This window comes from Grampus griseus (assembly GCF_964374135.1).
Source record: "Grampus griseus genome assembly, chromosome: 1".
Lineage (NCBI taxonomy): Eukaryota > Metazoa > Chordata > Mammalia > Artiodactyla > Delphinidae > Grampus > Grampus griseus.
In genome coordinates, this window is record NC_139017.1 from 164,412,117 (window position 1) to 164,432,504 (window position 20,388).

At 44.1% G+C, this 20,388-nt stretch overlaps 2 protein-coding genes across 5 annotated transcripts in view; both read right to left on the reverse strand.

The window, feature by feature from the left end:
• The window catches only part of LOC309832950 (large ribosomal subunit protein uL5-like), a 480,093-nt gene that overhangs the window by 75,552 nt on the left and 384,153 nt on the right, over nucleotides 1-20,388 (reverse strand). The gene's annotated exons all lie outside the window — the stretch shown is intronic.
• Nucleotides 11,062-20,388, reverse strand: part of NIPAL3 (NIPA like domain containing 3) — a 50,462-nt gene continuing 41,135 nt past the window's right edge. For all 4 annotated transcript variants that reach the window (XM_082653998.1, XM_082653996.1, XM_082653997.1 and 1 more), the window contains 2 exons: nucleotides 19,117-19,211; nucleotides 11,062-14,901 (listed from right to left, as the gene is read on the reverse strand). In XM_082653998.1, the coding sequence (XP_082510124.1) occupies nucleotides 14,702-14,901; nucleotides 19,117-19,211 (295 nt within the window). In that variant the 3' untranslated portion in view covers nucleotides 11,062-14,701. The remainder of the gene's footprint in view (nucleotides 14,902-19,116; nucleotides 19,212-20,388) is intronic.

A 20,388-nucleotide genomic window follows, 5' to 3' on the forward strand; every position in this document is an offset into this window, starting at 1 on the left:
TCAGTTCTGGAGGGTGGAAGTCCAAGATCACGATCAGGTTCTGGTGAGTGCCTTCTTCCTGGTTTACAGATGTCTTGTGTATCCTCACGTGGCAGAGAGAGAGCAAGCCAGCTCTCTGGTCTCTTCTTTTTTTGTTGTTGTTAGTTTCTGGTGTGCAGTGAAGTGATTCAGTTATACATATTCTTTTCCATTATACGTTATTACAAGATATTGAATATAGTTCCCTGTGCTATACAGTAGGACCTTGTTGTTTATCTATTTTATATTCAGTCGTTTGTATCTGCTAACCCAAACTCCTAATTTATCTCCCCTTACTCCCTTTTCCCTTTGGTAATCATAAGTTTGTTTTCTATGTCTGTGAGTCTGTTTCTGTTTTGTAAATAAGTTCATTTGTATATTTTAGATTCTACATATAAGTGATATCATATGGTATTTGTCTTTATCCTGACTTATTTCACTTAGTATGATAATCTCTAGGTCCATCCACGTTGCTGCAAATGGCATTATTTTATTCTTTTATATGCTTGAGTAGTATTCCATTGTATATACCACGTCTTTACCCATTCATCTGACGATGAACATTTAGTTTGCTTCCATATCTTGGCTATTGTAAATAGTGCTGCTATGAACATTGGGGTGCATGTATCTTTTCGAAGTATGGTTTTCTCTTGATATATGACCAAGAGTGGGATTGCTGGGTCATATAGTAACTCTATTTTTAGTTTTTTTAAAAATATTTATTTTATTTTACTTTTTTATTAATTTTAATATTTTATTTATTTATTTATTTGGCTGCATCCTGTCTTAGTTGCAGCATGCGGGATCTTTCGTTGCGGCACATGGGCTTCTCTTTAGTTGAGGTGCGTGGGCTCCAGAGCACGTGGGCTTAGTTGCCCTGCAGCATGTGGGATCTTAGTTTCTTGACCAGGGATCGAACCCATGTCCCCTGCATTGGAAGGCAAATTCTTTACCACTGGACCACCAGAGAAGTCCCTATTTTTAGTTTTTTAAGGAACCTCCACACTGTTTTCCATAGTGGCTGCACCAATTTACATTCCCAACAGTGCAGGAGGGTTCCCTTTTCTCCACACCCTCTCCAGCATTTATTATCTGTAGACTTTTTAATGACAGCCATTCTGACCAGTGTGAGGTGGTACCTCATTGTAGTTTTGATTTGCATTTCTCTAATTATTAGTGATGTTGAGCACTCCTTCATGTGTTTGTTGGCCATCTGTGTGTCTTCTTTGGAGAAATGTCTATTTAGATCTTCTGCCCACATTTTGATTGGGTTTTTTTTTGGTTTGTTTGTTTTTTAAATTAATTAATTAATTTATGGCTGCATTGGGTCTTTGTTGCTGTGTGCAGGCTTTCTCTAGTTGCGGTGAGCGGGGGCTATTCTTCGTTGTGGTGTGAGGGCTTCTCATTGTCGTGGCTTCTCTTGTGGAGCATGGACTCTAGGCACGCAGGCTTCAGTAGTTGTGGCACGTAGGCTCAGTAGTTGTGGCTTGTGGGCTCTAGAGCTCCGGCTCAGTACTTGTGGCGCATGGGCTTAGTTGCTCCATGGCATGTGGGATCTTCCCTGGCCAGGGCTCAAACCTGTGTCCCTTGCATTGGCAGGCAGATTCTTAACTGCTGCGCCACCAGGGAGGCCCTGTTTGTTTGTTTTGTTATTGAGCTGTATGAGCTGTTTATATATTTTGGAAATTAAGCCCTTGTCAGTTGTATTGTTCGCAAATATTTTCTCCCAGTCTGTAGATTGTCTTTTTGTTTTGTTTATGGTTTCCTTTGCTGTGCAAAAGCTTATAAGTTTGATTAGGTCCCATTTGCTTATTTTTGCTTTTATTTATTATTGCCTTGGGAGACTGAACTAAGAAAACATTGCTCTGATTTATGTCAGAGAATGTTTTGCCCATGTTCTCTTCTAGGAGTTTTATGGTGTTCTGTCTCATATTTAAGTCTTTAAGCCATTTTGAGTTTATTTTTGTGTATGGTGTGAGGGTGTGTTCTAACTTCATTAATTTACACATGGCTGTCCAGCTTTTCCAACACCACTTGCCAAAGAGATTATCTTTTCTCCATTGTATATTCTTGCCTTCTTTGTCAAAGATTAATTGACCATAGGTGTGTGGGTCTCTTTCTGGGCTCTTTTTTCTGTTCCATTGATCCGTATGTCTGTTTTTGTGCCAATACCATGCTCTTTTGATTACTATAGCTTTGTAGTGTTGTCTGAAGTCTGGGAGGGTTATGCCTCCAGCCTTGTTCTTTTTCTTCAGGATTGCTTTGGCAATTCTGGGTCTCCTATGGCTCCATGTAAATTTTAGGATTATTTGTTCTATCGATAGTTCTGTGAAAAATTTCATGGGTAATTTGATAGGGAGCACATTAAGTCTGAAGATTGCTTTAGGTAGTATGGCCATTTTAGCAATATTAATTCTTCCAATGCAAGAGCATGGGATATCTTTCCATTTCTTTAAATCATCTTCAACTTCTTTTATCAGTGTTTTATAGTCCTCAGTGTCTAAGTATTTCACCTACTTGGTCAGGTTTATTCCTAAGTATTTTATTCTTTTTTGATGTGATTTAAAAAAGGATTTTTCTGATGTTTCATTGTTAATGTAAAGAAACGCAACAGATTTCTGCATGTTAATCTTGTATTTTGCTACCTTGCTGAATTCGTTTGTCAGTCCTAGTGGTTTTTGTGTTATGTGCAGATGACATGATACTATATATGGAAACCACTAAAGTCCTAGGAGTCTTTAGTGGTTTCCATATATAGTATCATGTCATCTGCACATAATGACAATTTTACCTCTTCCCTTCCAATCTGAATAACTTTTATTTCTTTTTCTTGTCTGATTGCTCTGTCTAGGACTTCCAATATCATGTTGAATAGAAGTGGTGAGAGTGGGCATCCTTGTCTTGTTCCAGATTTTAGTGGGAAGGCTTTCAACTTTTCACCATTGAGTATTATGTTGGCTGTAGTTTTGTCATAAATAGCTTTTATTATGTTGAGATATGTTCCCACTATGGTAACGTTTTTCCTTTTTTTTTATTATGAATGGATGTTGAATTTTATCAAATGCTTTTTCTGCATCTACTGAGATGATCATGTGGTTTTAGTCATTTCCTTTGTTGATGTGGTGTATCACATTGATTGATTTGTGTATGTTGAACCATCCTTGTGACCCTGGGATGAACCCAACTTGATTGTGGTCTATGATCTTTTTTATGTGTTGTTGGATTTGGCTTGCTAGTATTCTATTGAGAATTTTTGCATCTATGTTCATGAAAGACATTGGCCTGTAATTTTCTTTTTTGGTAGTATCTTTGTCTGGTTTTGGTAGTATCTTTATCAGGGTGGTGGCTTCATAGAATGGCTTTGGGAGTGTTACCTCCTCTTCAGTCTTTTGCAAGAGTTTGAGAAGGATCAGTATAAGTTCTTCTTTGTATGTTTTGGTAGAATTCCTCAGTGAAGCCATCAGTCCTGGACTTTTGTTTGCAGGGAATTTATTTTATTATAGATTCTATTTCACTTCTAGTGATCGGTCTGATCAAATTATTTATTTCTGCTTGATTCAGTTTTGGTGGGCTGTAGGTTTCTAGAAACTTGTCCGTTTCTTCTAGGTTGTCCAATTTGTTGGCATCGCCTCTTCTTATAAGGGCACTAATCCCATTCATGAAGGCTCTGCCCTCATGACCTAATTACCTCCCAAAGGCCCCGCCTCCAAATACCATCACATTGGGATTAGGGTTTCAGCACATGAATTTGGGGGTCACACAAACATTCAGTCCATTGCATTTGCATACCTTGGTAATTGGAAGAGTTTATCCTTAGGTATGACTGAGACTAGCTTTGTAGTTTTAGAAACTGTGTATGCAAGGGCGTCTTCAAAAAGATACCCACAAGCTTGGTGATAAGGTTAAACTTGTAAAAATCCATTCATGAGTAGATGAGATACATGTCTATTCAAAAGGCCTCCCAAAGGTGGCCAAGCCCCAAATACAATGCAAGAAGCCAAAATCTAAGCACCTAGCTCTTTGACTTTGGCCTGTGGCTCTGTGCCTCTATTTATACTGCTCCCTAGCTTAAAGAAAAATAGTAACAGTAGCTAATGTTATTTAGACGTCACTCAGTACCAGGCATTGTTGTATATTACATCCTTACAACAAACTGCAAGGGAGGCAGTATTACCATGCCAATTTTACAGATGAGGAAACTGAGGTTTGGAGGGGTTATGTATTTTCCTAAGGTTTCAGAGAAAGTAAGCTCCAGAGCCTGTACTCTTAGCCTTGATACTGTGCTGCCTCCCTGTGTCCTGCTCTGTGCTTCTCTTAGCTATTATTGGACAGGCCATGTGATCTTCCTTCAGTCAGGGAGCAATATCACCGGAGATCTAGAAGACACTAAAAAAACCCCGCCTAAATGACCAGACCAGAGATCATGTGCACAGTTGTACTACAATGTGTGTGGCCACTGAGTGGTTTTCAAATGCTACGAGCATTCATCTTGATGTTGCCAGTGTCTAAAGGACCAGGCTGAGTTGCCTCAGTTCTGGGAGGGACCACTGAGTTGGGCCTTCTTTTGATGAAGCCAAATTCTTGAGGAAAGACTTGTTCTTTCAGGGCTCAGTGGGATTAGTCAGGTCTGGGTTCTCAGGTGCTCAGAGAAACCTGGTGGAGGAGAAAGGGGACGGGCAGCTAGCCCCATGGTGTGGAGGCCTACCTGGAACCAGATGAGAGTCCTGCTTGTGAAGGGTTCCTGAGGTTCTGTTTGGACCTGTGGGCTCACAAGAAGCTATTTCCAGGGGCTGCTGAAGGCCTGACCCATGCTTTGGAGGGGGAGGCCCACGGTAAGGACCAGAGAGGGTAGGGGGAGTATATATCAGTGGGAGGTCACCAGCAGGGGGCAGCTGACCCAGCTCAGTGATGGTCTCAAAGCGGCTGGTAGAGCAGAGGTCATGGCAAGAGGAGTAATTAAAAAAGGAAAACCCAAGAGATGTTACAGAGCACACAGTACACTTGAAATGTTTCCTGAGAATCTCTCAAAAAAGCAGAAGATGGGGCTGGGGAAGAGAATGTCACATTGAAGTGGTTAATTTCCAGCTATTAGAAGCTTGTGCTATAACAGTCTGGGTATAAAAAGGAAAAGTATTATTAGCCAAAGTCATGGTCTGGTGAGGCCCGGGTTGAATGGGTTACAGTTGAAGTGTAAATTAGATAAGCACATTTATCCAACAAAGCAAGCTGTCAGCTTTAGGTGATTTGACTTGAGGGGAATTGACTCAGGCAACTACCTTGCTCTTTTACTTCAAAAGTATCCCATGTACTAAACTTACTGTGATAATCATTCCATGATGTGTGTGAGTCAAATCATAATGCTGTACATCTTAAACTTATACAGTGTTGTATGTCAATTATATCTTAATAAAACTGGAAGAAAAAAAAGTATCCCAGGTAGCTTTGACCATTTTCTGAATTTACAGTTTTTCAGTTTTTAAAGTGGCAGCAGCACACTGGAAATGCCCACAGAGTAGAGTTTGTTTTCTTTCTTTCTTTGAATCTTTCTTTCTTTGAATCTGTGATTTATTTCAGTCAGAATGGACACCAACACCTTTTAAGAGCAATGAAAGACATTTTCACATATTGAGGTGTGGGGAAGTCATTCTGGCTTATACATAGGTTAACTTGATTTTATGCTAACTAACACAGCCTGTTTGTGGCCTATCAAACAAACATTGTACATCTGCTTTAATTAGTAAAGAAGTAAAGAATGTCCATGTTAAAAATAAAGATTAAATGCCTCCCTTCCTGGGAGGCCAATGCTAGTACTCCTTTGAATGATAAGACTCCCTTTCCAGGTGCCAAGGCCATACTGATTTACTGTGTATGTGCTGATCTGTTTGTTTTTAAACCTTGAAGGAATGTATCCCTGACTTATTTGGTTTTCTTTGTCCTGACAAGATACAAAATTGTGCTGAAAACCATGGTTCTCTAGAGCATTCCTCAGTTATCCGAGAGGCTGTCTCCTGGGCTATAGTCCTCAGTTTGGTTCAAGTAAAACTCTCTTCTATTCCTATTACAGGCTGGGACCTGGGACCTGGGACCCTTTGCTGCAGTACTTGCACCTGGACGAATATCTCCTCGACCAGCAGAATACAAGAAACTCTAAGGAACTAAAAATAACTGCCCACATGTGCAGTTGGGGCAAAATATGAACAATGAGGTACAACAAGGCCAAAACCCAGCTGCCACTGCTGAGGTGCCAGGAGCAAAGGCGGGGTCCTGCGCATGGTCCCTACAAAGGGGTGGGCAGACCCCCTAAGCTGCCCCTCTGGCCTACCCACCGATCCCCCCCCCACCCCATTTAAGGGCCCAGCTTGTCACCCCCTCGGGGATGAGCAAGGACACCTGTTACATGTTTTTGCTCCCTTGTGCTGCAGCGATAAAGCCTTACCTGAATTCCTTGTCTGGCCTCATCAATTTTTATTGATTAAAGAATCCAAAAACCCAGATCGGTAAAAGGAGTTTGCTGTCGTTCATGAGATGAGACCCAGATTGACCTGGATTCAGGGCAGCTTTCACACTGAGGACCTATCAGTTTGCTACTATGAGTCCACATACGCGGGCACCGCGTGGGGGTCTTGGGAAAGCCCCTAGAGAGCCAGAGCCAGCTTTCCAGGCATGTGTGAACTGTGCACTCCTACACGACCCCACGCTCAAAAGGGCCTCACACTTGGTTTAATGCTCTGCGTTTGCCATCTTGAAGTTCTTAATAATTTTATCTTTGAACATCTTTCTGTTTGTCAGCAAGGTATGATGGGTGCCACATGCATGTGAGCAGAGGAGTTAAAAGCAACGTGTGTGCGGCGTTCTTTGCACATAGCGTTCCTGATGTCCTCATCAGGCGTGCTCAACGCAAATCCTAGGTGACCGTTAGGCCTGTGATTCAGTGGGGGCAGGGGTGGGAGTGGGGAAGGGCTGACATTCTAGAGAGGCTACACTTTCCATTCCAACTGAAACTTTCTTCCAATGCAGGAAGGAGGCAACGGACAAGGATCCCCATCACGTCCTTCTTACACGTGTTACTTCCCTGTATCAGCCTATCAGACAACCACATCCGCTGAAAATGACGACCTAGATGGAAAGGGAAAGCTCAGGCCACCCACAGCTCCTTCTCTTTTTATTTCTTTACTCATCAATAAGCTGAAGGCTGAGAATGTTGGTAGGATATGTGTACACCCATTAAGAAATAAAAACAGTTGAGTTAGTTTTGTGTAGGATTTCCATTGTTCAGGTAAGAACACAATACTTATTCATGTACAAGCAATGAAATACGAATTGTGTCATATCAGTGATTTCCTTATTAGTTAGTGCTCTTATATTTGCGTTTAAAATGGGTATTGCATAACACAAAAATGAAGGGTAAAAAATGGTCCCTTTAATGGCACTTTTTGGGCCCCTGCACTTTCGTTTTGCACCGGGCCCTGGATGTTATGTAGCTGGCCTTGCAGATACCTTAGTTTGGACTGAAAAGCTGTCTCCGCCTTCTCCTGAACTCCGGGTCCAGCTCAGCCCGGGCTCCGGGGCTGAGACACAGTGCCTGCTCTCCACCGCACCCAGGGCCATGTCCGCAGCTTCCGTCTCCCCTTCTGGGTTCTCTTGTTTCCTGCTTAGTCCTGGCCCCATGAAATTTCATCATCAGTCCCTCAATTGTATTAACCATCACACTTTATATTGTTTGCTTCGTTTTCTGACTCCTTTGTATGGAGTTTCTCTTTTTTTCATTGCTGTATGTATGTACTTAGCACATGACAAGTGCTCAAAACACCACTTTTTCACTTTTTATTATGAAAATTTCAAGCATACACAAAAACAGAGATGACAATTTAATGAATCCTTGTGGACTATTGCTGGCTTTGACTACACTATCCTGCCATTCTTGTTTCACCTCAACAATTTTAGTCTTTCTCTTTCGTGTTGTTGGATTTCTTCAAATGCCTTGTATCTCGGTGGACAACTCCCACTTATGAATGAAGAGCTATATTGCTTCCTGCAGAGAGTTGGGTGGGTTTCCTTCGCAGTCGTGTGGGTTTGTTTATTCAAAGGCTTATGGTCCCCTCCGTGGGAGGGGTAATTTTTGTCTCTGAGGAAGTGAACGGGGTCTCTCCATCAGCTTCCCCTTCAGGCGTGTGAGTGTGGAGCCAGCAGGCTGCCTGGGGATGCAGGCAAAAATAAGCAAGACTGACTCTAAGGGTAGGGAGCTTCAGTGTCTATCATGCCTGCACAGGGCTGTCTTTCCTTATTTCTCCTCCTGGTTATGCTAGAGGTCCATTCATTTCTTCAGCTCCATCTTGACCCCGCCCCCCCCTCCCCGCCGCAGTATCCTTACCGTGGGCTCTCTACAGCCAAATCACTTCCACTGTTTAGAGTAATTCTTAGAGCTTCAGCTGGGGCACAGCTACTCTGTGCCTGTCGGCACGGCAATCCCTCGGATTGCTGCCCAGAGCACTCTTGTTCTTGATACCTACTGACTTTAAGCCCAAAGCCGCTCTGGGATGGAGAGGAGGTGAATGCGTGTGCTTAGGCTCCATATTGAATGGGAAACTCTAACAGATATTTTTGGCGTAACTAAATTTTGTTTTCTCCCACTTAAGTTCAGAGAGTGTGGCTTCTTCATCTGTGGTCTCCAGGGCTTATCCAGAGGCTCGTGGGCCTGGGTCCCAGTTTTCCAGGGTCTTCCTCCAAGCTGAGGCAGAGCATCAGCCTCCGTTTCAGCTCCTCTGAGTTTCAGCTCCGCGGGGCCCCTCCTCCAGGCATCTAAGTTGTAATCATTCCAACCTCTTCCTTTATTCCCCCCAGCCTTCGGGGTGGGAGCTGTGTCTTATCTGTATGACACTTAGCGGTCTCTCTGTACCCTTTCAGTTGCCTAGTGAACAGCTTCATTCCTAGTTACCAATTCTTTATATTAAAATTTCTGTTCTAAAAACTGGCGTGGTTTCTGTCACCTGACTGCACCCTGACTGATACAATAGTTGCCTAAAATACCATATACTCAGTGTACCAAAGGAACGAAAGATGCCTTGGCCCAGGGCAATGGTGAAGATTGAAAGCTAATGCTCTTGTGCTCCTCCAGACTCAGAGAAAGTTGCATTTTATGCTTAAAAATGAACAAAGAATGTAAAGGTACAAAAGTATTGTCTATTGACATATCGAGGATGGGATTAAAAGAAAAAGTACAGACTTTGGAATCAGTTATATCTGGGTTTGAATCCAGGCTCTGCGGCTTACACACACAAATGACTGAATTTCTTTGAGTCTCAGTTTCTGTATTTGTTAATCAGGGATTGAACAGGTTCCTTGCAGGGCTGTTGAAAGAATACATTGCGATAATGGATGTAAAGTGCTTAGCACAGGGCCTGGCACAGAGTTAAAACTCAATGAATGGGGTGGATGTAGGATGTAGGATATAGCACGACTCAGTGATGCAGTGGAAAGGGGACGGACTAGAGCTCATAAGATGGTTTTAGTCCTGTGTGTACAGCTAACTAGCCCCCCTTTCCTCACAAGTAATACCAAGTTTGAGCTGCGTCAAACCAGGTTAGGTTCCCTAATGCTGGTTTCATCTTACAGGCCTGCAAGAAAATGAGGCAAATAATGAGACTGTCCTATATTTTTCATAAAGCTAAATTATTCAGTTTCAAGGATTATCCTTTGTTTTGAGATTTTGCTCTTACTATTTGGGTGCTGATGTCCTGTTTTAATGAAATAATAGTATAGTAGGGTATTTTTTCCCATGTTCTCACTGGACAGACGGGATGAGGGAATTCTCTGGGGTCTCTTTTATAAGGGCACTAATCCCATTCATGAGGGTTCCAACCTCATGTTCTAATCACCTCCCCAAAACCCCACCTCCAAAAACCATCACACTGGGGATTAGATTTCAACATATGAACTGGGGGCAGGGGGCATTCTGTTCTTTAAGTCTGCATCCTTCTTAGAAACTGTACATCCTTTTTATTTGTCAGATAAAGGTGAAATCCTAATGTGCGGTGAACTTACCCCATGGAAATTCAACCACACCAGGAAAGGCAGCACAGCAGAGGGATGAAGAGCTCAGGTTTTGAAGTCAGGCAGATCTGGGCTCAAATAGCAGTTCTGCTATTTACCAGCTATATGACCTGAGTCTCAGTTTCTTCATCTGTAAAATGGGGATAATATTAAAACTTCCCTCATGGAATTGTTATAAAGGAGAATTGAGACGTACATGAAGTCTTAGTATAGTGTGTGGCATATAATAAGTGCTTATTAAATGTATGAGTATGTATACATTATTCTGTGTGTGTGTGTATAAATAAAGATTTAGGCTCTATTCCACACCTGTCTTTGTAGATTGGAAACTTAGAATGAAGAGAGACACATTTGCTTAGAATTACTTAAGAAAAATCACAAGTGTTCATTATACAATTTCAAAGTGAATAAGTAAATAAATAAGTAAATAAGGAAACCATTGCTTCAGTGTTATACATTGTCCTGATGGGATGCCATACATAGTTCTAAGACTTTACAGCTCTTAACTCACCTGATCCCCATAATAACCCTTAGGAAGTGACCATTACTATCCCGGATTTACAGACGAGGCACAGAAAGTTTAAACAACTTGTTCAAGACCACACAGCTAATAAGTAGTAGAGCCAAGAATCAAACCTAGGCAGTGCGGCCACGAGTCTATACTCTTCACCACGGCAGTGGGGAAAGAAAAAGTGCTTAATTCAGCCTTAAGTACAATCACGGGCATCTCTAGATCTGCACGGTTTCTACAGCGGCCACTAGCTATATGTGGATATTTAAGATAATTGAATTTAAATAAAACTAAATATCCAGTTCCTAGGTTGCGCTCACCAGGTTTAACGTGCTCAATAGCCACACGTGGACAGTGGCTGCCATTTGGGCAGCACAGACATGGAACATTTCCATCGTTGCAGAAAGTTCCATTGGACAGCACTGTCGTAGATAACTCTGGAAAGTATTAACCAAACATAAAAGACTCAAACTCAACAGGCATCACATGGATTTTCTTTAATTAAATACCACTTCATAATGCTATTTGCACATAGCACATACATTTTTTTGAAAAATAAGACATGCCATACTTTAGTCACTAAATCAACAAAATGTGGGCTTTCACATAGAATATATCCTAAGGTGACATGATTTACACAGCTTCTCAGAGAAACACACAGTAAAATTTTTTGCCTGTCAGCCAGTGTTGGACCAGATTTGGAATTCACAAGGCTGAGGGTTGGAGATTCCCCAACACTACCCTGAGGGACATCTTGTCTCCACACTGTACCATCAAGCCGCCTCATTTCCACCAGAAGAGCAATGGAGATGTCAATCCTCCCTTGCCTACCCAGTGTTCAACTCCATCCTGCAAAACCCTCGCGCGATCTGAGACTTCACGTGATGGCACGTCAGACCTGCGGCTTCGTGGGAGGGCTGGGGGCGGGTGGAATGGGGCTTAGGTCCCTTCAAAAGCTGCAGGCACCCATCTGTGAAGAACTGCTTTTAATGTCTGATTAGGGACCCCAGAATCCCAGCCTTTAGAAGAGGGGAACAGAGTGGGGTGGGGAGAGGAAGCCAGAGAACAAGTGGAAAGCTGAAACCCAAGTTTGGTGACCTTGCTGTGAGAAGGGAGATGGCGGCAGGATACGTATTGTTGCCTGGAGCCTTCGAGAGGGCTTGGCGACGTGAGAGCCATGAGAAAATAAAGAGTCAGGGCTGTGAGTGGAAAGCTGATGTCCTTGTGCCCCACCCTAACAGCAAGTGCTGCTTATCTGCCACCAGCAAACCGTCCATTTACACTCAGGGACAAAGACTGGGAGATGCCAGCCCAAGACAGAGTCAGAATTCTGGGGACCATGGCGCCACATCAGCCGTTCTTCCCGGGACCCAGGTGACCTACCCTGGCTTCCACTCCGCAGCCACCATGCAACTCTGTGCAACCTTCCTGTACTCAGCCTCACGGGATGGCGCTGTTGCCCCAAACCTGAAGGCAGCTCCTGGGTGGCACTGAACCCATGATCGTCAGCTGACCTGAGATTACAATGTGCTTTCATCCATTCATCACTGCTGCCTGACTCCAGGTTAAAAGACCCAACACAAAACCAAGGGAAGGGGGCAGAGTAAGGCTGGGAGCACATAAGATACCAAATGATCACCTGGGTTTGACACATTTAAATGGCCTCCCGGCTCACCTTCCCTTTATCCACTCTGCCCTCACACCCACTCCCGGCCCACATTAGAAACATCACTGGGAAAATGTGAATAGCAGCGAAATTGGATTTTAATTCCCCTTTTGTGTTTTGTTCCTGCAGCTGTGCAGCCTGACCTTGAAAAGTGAGTTTTATTACCCCTTCAGAGTCTTCCTCCGAACTGCATAGGGCCTCCTTTCCAATCAGTGCGGATCCTGCCACTCTCTTCCTCATGAACCATCAATGGCTCCCATGTTCTCTAGGATATGTTTAAACTCCTCGGCCAGGCCTTCCAGTCCCTCCATGATTCTACCTCCACTGCTTATCTTTCCAGGCTCATTTCCCATTACCTACCCCGGCTCTTCCTTTGCCACCCGCCTCAACCCATCTCTGTGTCTTTGCAAATGCTGGCCCCTCTGCCTGGGGGTGATCACCCTACTTTCTATGCTTTGCCCAAATCTTAGCTAGATTTGCCACCCATCCATGAGTGGAGCCTAAATCATCTCCACTTCTGAATACCCAGTTCCGGGCTCAGGGCCTGACCTTTAGCAGGACCTCCATAACCGTCATTTTCTGTGGTCCGCTATTGCACTCGGCCCGCCCTGTCATAGTTGACCAGGTATTTTGTCTCTCACGGCTGGCTTGGAGTGCAGAAACCAGGTCTTATTACTCGTAGCCCTCACTGTCCAAATGCTTAACACATAGTAAGTGCCTCATAAATACTGTTTTGATACCTATTCTAAAGGAAAACGAAGTCATCGTCTGTTGCCTTCTTAGGCATGTAAGACACAATACAGAAGTGGTTATCACAGGCAACATATCAGTTTTGAAGTCAAGGTACTAAATCAAATCAGTATGAAGCAAATCCATAAAGGTTAATGATCTATCAACACGGGTCTGTTAACACTGTTATCTTGCCAGTTAGCTCAAGGCCGCCTAGGGAAGCAGGAAGTGTAGTTCTAAGAAGTAATCACTGGATGCAGAAATGCCCTGGATCCTACAGGGAATATTCGACCTGCCAAATGAACCCCCAAGAGGAGACAAGGAATGGTAATTCCAACCTTCCAGCAGGGGTGTGTCAGGGTTTCAGCAGACTGTCTCTCTCAGTTATTAGGTTTTCAAGGTGTGTGATACAGGCAGGATTACCTGCCTCAGGATCACCTGTGCTGCCAGTTAAGAATGCAGACTCTTGGGCCCGGTCCCAGTCCCACTCAATCAGAGTACCTGTGGTTGGGGTGGAGGAATCTGTATGTTAAATAAACTCCCTAGGGGATCCTTATTTTCATTAAAGTTTGCAGACCTTTACCTGCCATTCTCAAAAGCACACAGTCAGTCTAGGGGAAGACAATCGTGTACGCAGCCAGCCAGCCAGCCAGCAGCAGCCCCATTTCTGAGAATGCCTACTTCTTCCAGATGTACGTGCATGGGGATGAGGACCCAAAGAGTCTATCGACCCCAAGGAAGTTAACCAATGACTCAAGCTTGGTCCGTCAATCTATAAGGGAGAGGAGAGAGGAGAGTTGAGTGAGGCTGTCTCTGAAATGAGCACCCCTGGTTTTCCCAGAGGACCCTGGTGTGCAGGAAAATACACATACAACAGCCAGATTGTCTGTCTGTCCTTTATAGGTGATGCAATCACCTCTTGCAAAATGAAAAGGGATTTTTCTCCCTTTATGGGCTGAAGGCTCATGACCCCTGCTCCTGTCTTTCTTATTCTTCCCCTTCTTCTCTTAACTTCTCAGTTCCTTTGAGGGGAAAGAAAGCAACCAAGTAATTCACAGAACCAAAACCAAATTCGTTTTCAGAGTGGACCCAGTATAAACACATCAAGCACACCCTCACTGGGGCGGCACAGACCATCAGAAAGCAGATGTGCATTTCCTACAGGCAAGTGACAGGATGTTACACCCAGGGCTGGTTCACCATGCCGTGTGAAGGCGACACAAAGCTTATCTCAAGTACAGAATCAAGAGGGAGGTGGGTAGAGATCAGGCCTGCACATAAGGTGAGGGAAGACTAGATTTGGAGGTTTCCAGCCTTTCAATGGATTTGGAAAGTATAAGGGCAGAATCTCTGCCTTGCTTTAGCTCTAAAGAATGTGGCCACCTTTGGTCACTGACTGGGGAAACCCAGTTCCCATCCTCAAGGATGACAACGGCTTTCCAAATCTCATTGGGCTAAATCAGGCAGAGGCTGAGCTCTGTACTGCCCACCTAGAATACTGCTTTCAGCCCCCCACCCCAGCCCCACCCTCATCATCTGAAACTTCCAGGACCAAGATAATCTGCCCTTTGCCAGAGACGAAGGCTTTTCAAGATCCCCGTCCACAGAGTTCTTGGATTAAAAAAATAAGACTTGAAAGGCAAGTTTTAGAATTAAGGGTTGAACCGCTATCAGCATGGCTTGAGCAGCTGTAAATGGAGAGGAGGTGAGTCTCCTTCAAGGTGGGCTCACTCCTTCTTGGTGTGTTCCAGGACGCGATAGGGAACCCCAGAGGCGCTTCTAGAGCCGTGTTCTTCCTGCATGATGGGCAGCGTGGCGGGAGCGTAGATCTCAGAAATGTTGTCATTGTTTTCCAGGGCCCCGTAGGAAAAAGAAGCTTTGAGGTCAGGCTGGACGGTCATCCCTTTGTCATGCATGTTTTGCATACCTGAAATGAAATTCATTTCCCCCAAATCATTATGCAATGGGGCCGAAGGAGGCTGCATCTCATCCTCCTCTATCCCACCACAGACTAATCACAGTGCTCAGGAGCTAAGCATGTGCACTGTCAACTTCCTGAATGGTTTGGATCGAACAAAAAAAGAGCGCCCATAAATATACACTAGAAATATTATAGTTGCTAAGCAACAAAGGATGACTCTTCAGGAAATAAGCACACAGACCAGCCACTGTCAAAAGAAACCATTGGCTTAGAATGAGGTGGGAATGTCCGGACCACAGGGCAAGTGGAACCAACACTGTGTTGTGAACGTGGTAGATGCCAACACTTTTCGCTGAATTAAATCAGGATCCAGAAAACTTCATTATACTGTTGAGAGAAGACGAAAACTTCTGTGTCATGGATACATGATGGTGACACATGTATTATGATGCTCAGAGGGAGAGTTTTGACATTAACATCCCTGACCCACATATGGAGTAAGGTGCGACTTTGCTTATTACCTCTGGGCACGTTGATGTCGGATTTCTACTTACATTTGAGGGCAAAGACTTTAGTCATTAATTCCTTTAAATGTAGTCTACAATTCCCCTAGTTAAGTAGGACCTGGCCTCCTCTGAGGCCAGTTCTTTTCCTGGTAGGGAATTAAGACCCTTCAAATTCTCTTGCCCCCTGGTTGAGTAATAAAAACACTGAATGCAAATTATCTTCCATGAAACCATGATGATAATAACAGCTGACATCTGACTGCTTCCTATGCCTGACGCACTGGGCTAAGTGCTTTAAATAGTAATAGTAACAACAACAGCAGTAATGATAATGGCTGATGAGGACAGAGCATTTAGTTGGTGGCAGACACTGTTCTAAATAGTTATAAAGTTTTATCTCATTTGATTCGCACAACTATTGATTAGGCAAATGAGGCAGTTGGAAGTTAAGGAACTTGCCTGAGGTCGCCAAGCTAGCAAGTGGCAGCTCTAGGGTGCAGACTCAGGTGGTTTAAATTCTGAAGCCCACACTCTTAACCAGAATGCTGTGTGGGCTCCCTATAGACCTTAATCCCCCCAAATCCTATGACAGAAATATGCTACTATCCTCCTTTTCCAGAGAAGAACACAGAGATTCAGAGAGGTAACGTAACTTGCTCAAGGACACACAGCTAATGAGAGACAGAGCTGGGATTTGACACCAAAGCCCATGCTCTTATCTACTCTGCAAATGGCCTGGGAAGACCCAATCTGTGGAAGGGCCTTTGCTTCCACATTGCACAAGCCTTGGCTGATGAGAATTTTTTTGCGGTACGCGGGCCTCTCACTGTTGTGGCCTCTCCCGTTGTGGAGCACAGGCTCCGGACGCGCAGGCTCAGCGGCCACGGCTCACGGGCGCAGCTGCTCCGCGGCATGTGGGATCCTCCCGGACCGGGGAACGAACCCGCGTCCCCTGCATCGGCAGGCGGACTCTCAACCACTGCGCCACCAGGGAAGCCCGGCTGACGGGAATTTGAAGGGTACAGTTTAAGAGTCTGTGGTTTAGATTTTGGGGAGGGAACTGGGAGGAGATGAGGGGATGCCTATTCCTCAGGGAAGAGAGTTGGCTTACCAGGTATAGTTTAACTTTGTCAACGTTCCCCAGCCAAAACCCACCAGGAATACACCTATAGTCTAACAAATTTGGGTTTCTTGACTCATTTCAGTGAAGGAGGTGTACGTCACGGGGAGCTGTTTCAGTAAGAGGGTATTAGAAGGACTTACTACAGAATTTGGGTTGTGTTAGGTGATTTCAGGAGGGTTTAAGGAAGCAGGGCTTTGCTTTGGATTAGATGCTGTCAGGAAGTGGGGATAATTCTATAACTGGGGATCTTAATGATTGTTATCTAGAAGGAAAGAAGACTAGATGGAGACTAAAGCTGTGATTGGTAAAGAAGCAGCAGTCACTCATGTGAGGGGGATGGTTGGTCTTTCTATGGTTTGGACAATGTTCATGTTTGTCTGTGTTTGGACATGACAATGGCATGGTCCTGTTTGTGTCTTGATCCCTCACAGTCCCAGAATGACCTTGTGTGATGTTGATGTTCTGTGAAATGGTCTATGTTCAGCCAGGAACACCAAGGCCCAGCTGTGAGAGCCAGGCCAGCTCCTCGCTGCCAGGGACTGTTTTTCTCCTTCTCATTTTCTAGAGGTCTTCCAGGTGCTAGAATTATTTCAAGCCTCTCCTAACTGTGACGTGTAGTTAATTTTCAGAACTTGAATGCCTCTTGAACCGTGGCTACTAGTCGGTTGTGAAGATATCAATCTGGTTAGACCCAAAGCCAGGGAGGCCCTGATGCTGACCAGGGAAACCAAGCAGCTGGAAAAGCGTCTCTGTTTAAGAGTTTTCTTCTTCTTATTTTACCTGACATCAGGTCAAACAAGTGTTGGAAATTTTCACAGTCTTTTTTCAAGTAAAAACAAAGTGAAACCAAATTCAACCAGGCATCTACCAGGTCCCAGACATTGTGCAAGGGGCCTTTAACATATTATCCCACTACCCTGGGAAAAGGAATCCCAATTTACAAGCGAGGGTCAGAGGCCTTGGGAGGTCCGGGCACACGCCCAAGGTCACTCAGCAGGTAGGTGGTTGAGAGCCGGGATTTGAATCCAGGTCATCTGAACTCCAAGCCCACGTTCAGCTTCAAAGTACAGAAGCCAGGCCTACTCAGAAGTCCTGACATGCCACGGCACGAGGGCAGGTCTCCTTTCTCCAACATCCAACTTCCCACCGGTCACGAGGCACAAAGAGGAAGCGAGAGCCACGTCCACAAACAGATCACAGAATGCGGATACCTAAGATTACCTTAGGTTACCTTCTATCTTCTACCAGAAAACACATCTGCATATACGCAAATACTCATATAGATGTATACACATACACGGTTTATAAACACACAAACACACATGTACATACACATACTTGCACACACAGAGTTGACACCTCACCTATCTGGAATTCAGCTATCCAGCGCCCTCATCTATCCGGAACACAGCCGAGAAACAAGGAAGTAAGCAAAAAAGGCATCTGAGCAGCCAGATTAGATGTTTCAAAAGTCCATGCACTAAAGCTCATGCACTTAACTCGTAGGAGAAACCTTAAGGCCCCAACTCAGAGCTTATTTATTTTAATTTTATACATGATTCGAACAACTTGGGTCAAATGAGAAGATTGACACGGAGCTGCTACACACAGGCAGGCTGGTAACAGCAAGAATGACAGACAACAGCTTAATAGCAAGAGATGAAGAAATAATATAAAAAGTAGACACATAAACCCTGGGGCCATTTAAACCATGGGCACCTCGGCCAGCCCTGAGAACACACCTGCCTCCCGAGTGCTTCATTAAGCAGCACTCTACTCCATCACTGTGACTGTCTTTTGTTCACAAGACTGTCTTAATGGAGGGTGGGAGATTATGCTTTGGAGAGAGTTCCATTTTATATATCCAAAATAAAAATTAAATTTGAGTTAAAGAGTGAAAGCTAGGGGCCGCTAGTATCCTATAGAATTTAGGTCAGCAAATCTAGACGGGGCTGCCCAACATCTTAACCTTCTCATCTGAATCCGTTGAGGCTGGAAAGTGCTCTCCAGTCCTCTACAAGCCCCATCACTCCCTTTTGTGCAGTACTCAGCTGATTCACACATTTTCGTTCCTGCCATTTGAACCTGTGCTTCTCAGTGTGAACCCTGAGCTCCCTGGGGAACTAGGCTCTCCAGAACAATCCACTCCCTTGTGGAATCTAAGGAGTGAGGTTATGGTATTTGAATTTCATTCACCCTATTTGCCTTCCCCTCTCTGATCATTCCATTCCACTGAGATGAACTGGATTTTTCCTTTTGCAGGCATGAAGCCTGGTGCTGCAGATGAGAATTATATCCAGTGTGAATCAGAATTGTCTTTAAAAGATCCCCAAATTGACATGAGAACTGGCAAGATGTGCGCAAAACCAATCGAGGTGCCTCAGCCATTGCCTCCTCTTTTGCAAACTGAGATCAAACAAAAAACCAAAAAAACCCCACAAAAAAACGGAAAGAAAAAAAAGAGAGACAGTCACGTCATAATAGCACAGCACACCTTCCCTGCACCAAACCCAGAGGCTGGTTGTGTCTTTTTAAACAGGAAGTAGCAGTCATTCTATGTGGATGGGCTGGCCAGCTGGATTTGAATGTTACCTGGCATGGCATCCATGGAAATGTAGGGCTCAAAGGGAATGGCCTTCTTCCTGTTACGTGTGATCAAGAAGACGCCCAAGAATGCGATGAGGCACCTGGCAAACACAGATGAAGAGAAACAAGGCCAGAGTGAGGTTGGGAGGGATGCTTTCAAACGTGAGTAATGGGAAAAAGGGGAAAACAGGGTGGCAGGCTGCGGAGGTGGGCTCACTGCTGAGCGGCCCCGAGAGGCGGCCGAGCCTGGGATCAGCAGGAAGCAGATGCGAGATAAATAATAACAGCCCTGCAGCCCACACAAGCCTCAATCAGAACAAATCAGGCCATCCTTGGCCAAACCCTCACCTCCACTTATGCTGCATCTCAGAACCCTGCCTTTAAAGATTTTTTTTTTAATTAAAAAGTTCTTTATGGCCTAAATTCAATCAATACTGGAGCAGAGAAAGTAAAAATTAGGAAGTCCCTGTACTCGCCCCCACTATAGGTGTATATTCTTCCAGAGTCTTTTTTTGTTTTGCTCTTTTCTCCAGAGCTTAGATAAACAAGCACACTTTCTAAAAACTGAGGCATAATTTACAGGCAATAAAACGCACAATCCTTAAATGCAGAGCTCGATTAATCTTACCTGTGCACACACTCGTGGGATCACCACCCAGGTCAATAGAGGAGTCATTTCCATCCCTTACCCACAGAAAGTTTCCTGTGCCCCTTCCCCATTCATGCAGACCCTTCCCCAGAGGAAACCACTGTTCCGACGTCCACAGAATCGACTGGCCCGTTCTTCAACTTCTTGTGAGTTAAACAATACAGCGAGTACTCTTCTATGTCTGACTTCTTTCGCCTGATAAATGTTTTTAAGATGCATCCACTTCATTGTGTGCATTAGTAGTTCATTATTTTTTTATTGTTGTGTGGAACGCATTATCTGATCCATTGTCTGAATATATCAGAACTTGTTTTCCACTCTCCTGTTGTATCCAGTTTGGGTATATAATGAATAAAGCTACTGTAAGTATCATGTACGAGTCATTTTGTCAATATATATAACTAATTTCTTTTGGGTCTATATCTAGATGTGGAATTGCTGGCTCATAGGGTGACTATACATTTTAAAAAATGTAACTTTTTTCATTCAACGTATCCTAGACATGGTTCTATGTCAGTACCAATAGACTGGCCTCAATTTTTCAAAACGGCAGTATGGTACTAATTATACGAAGATGTGTAATGTATTTAACCTGTATTTTACTGATGGGCATTTAGGTTGTTTCCAAT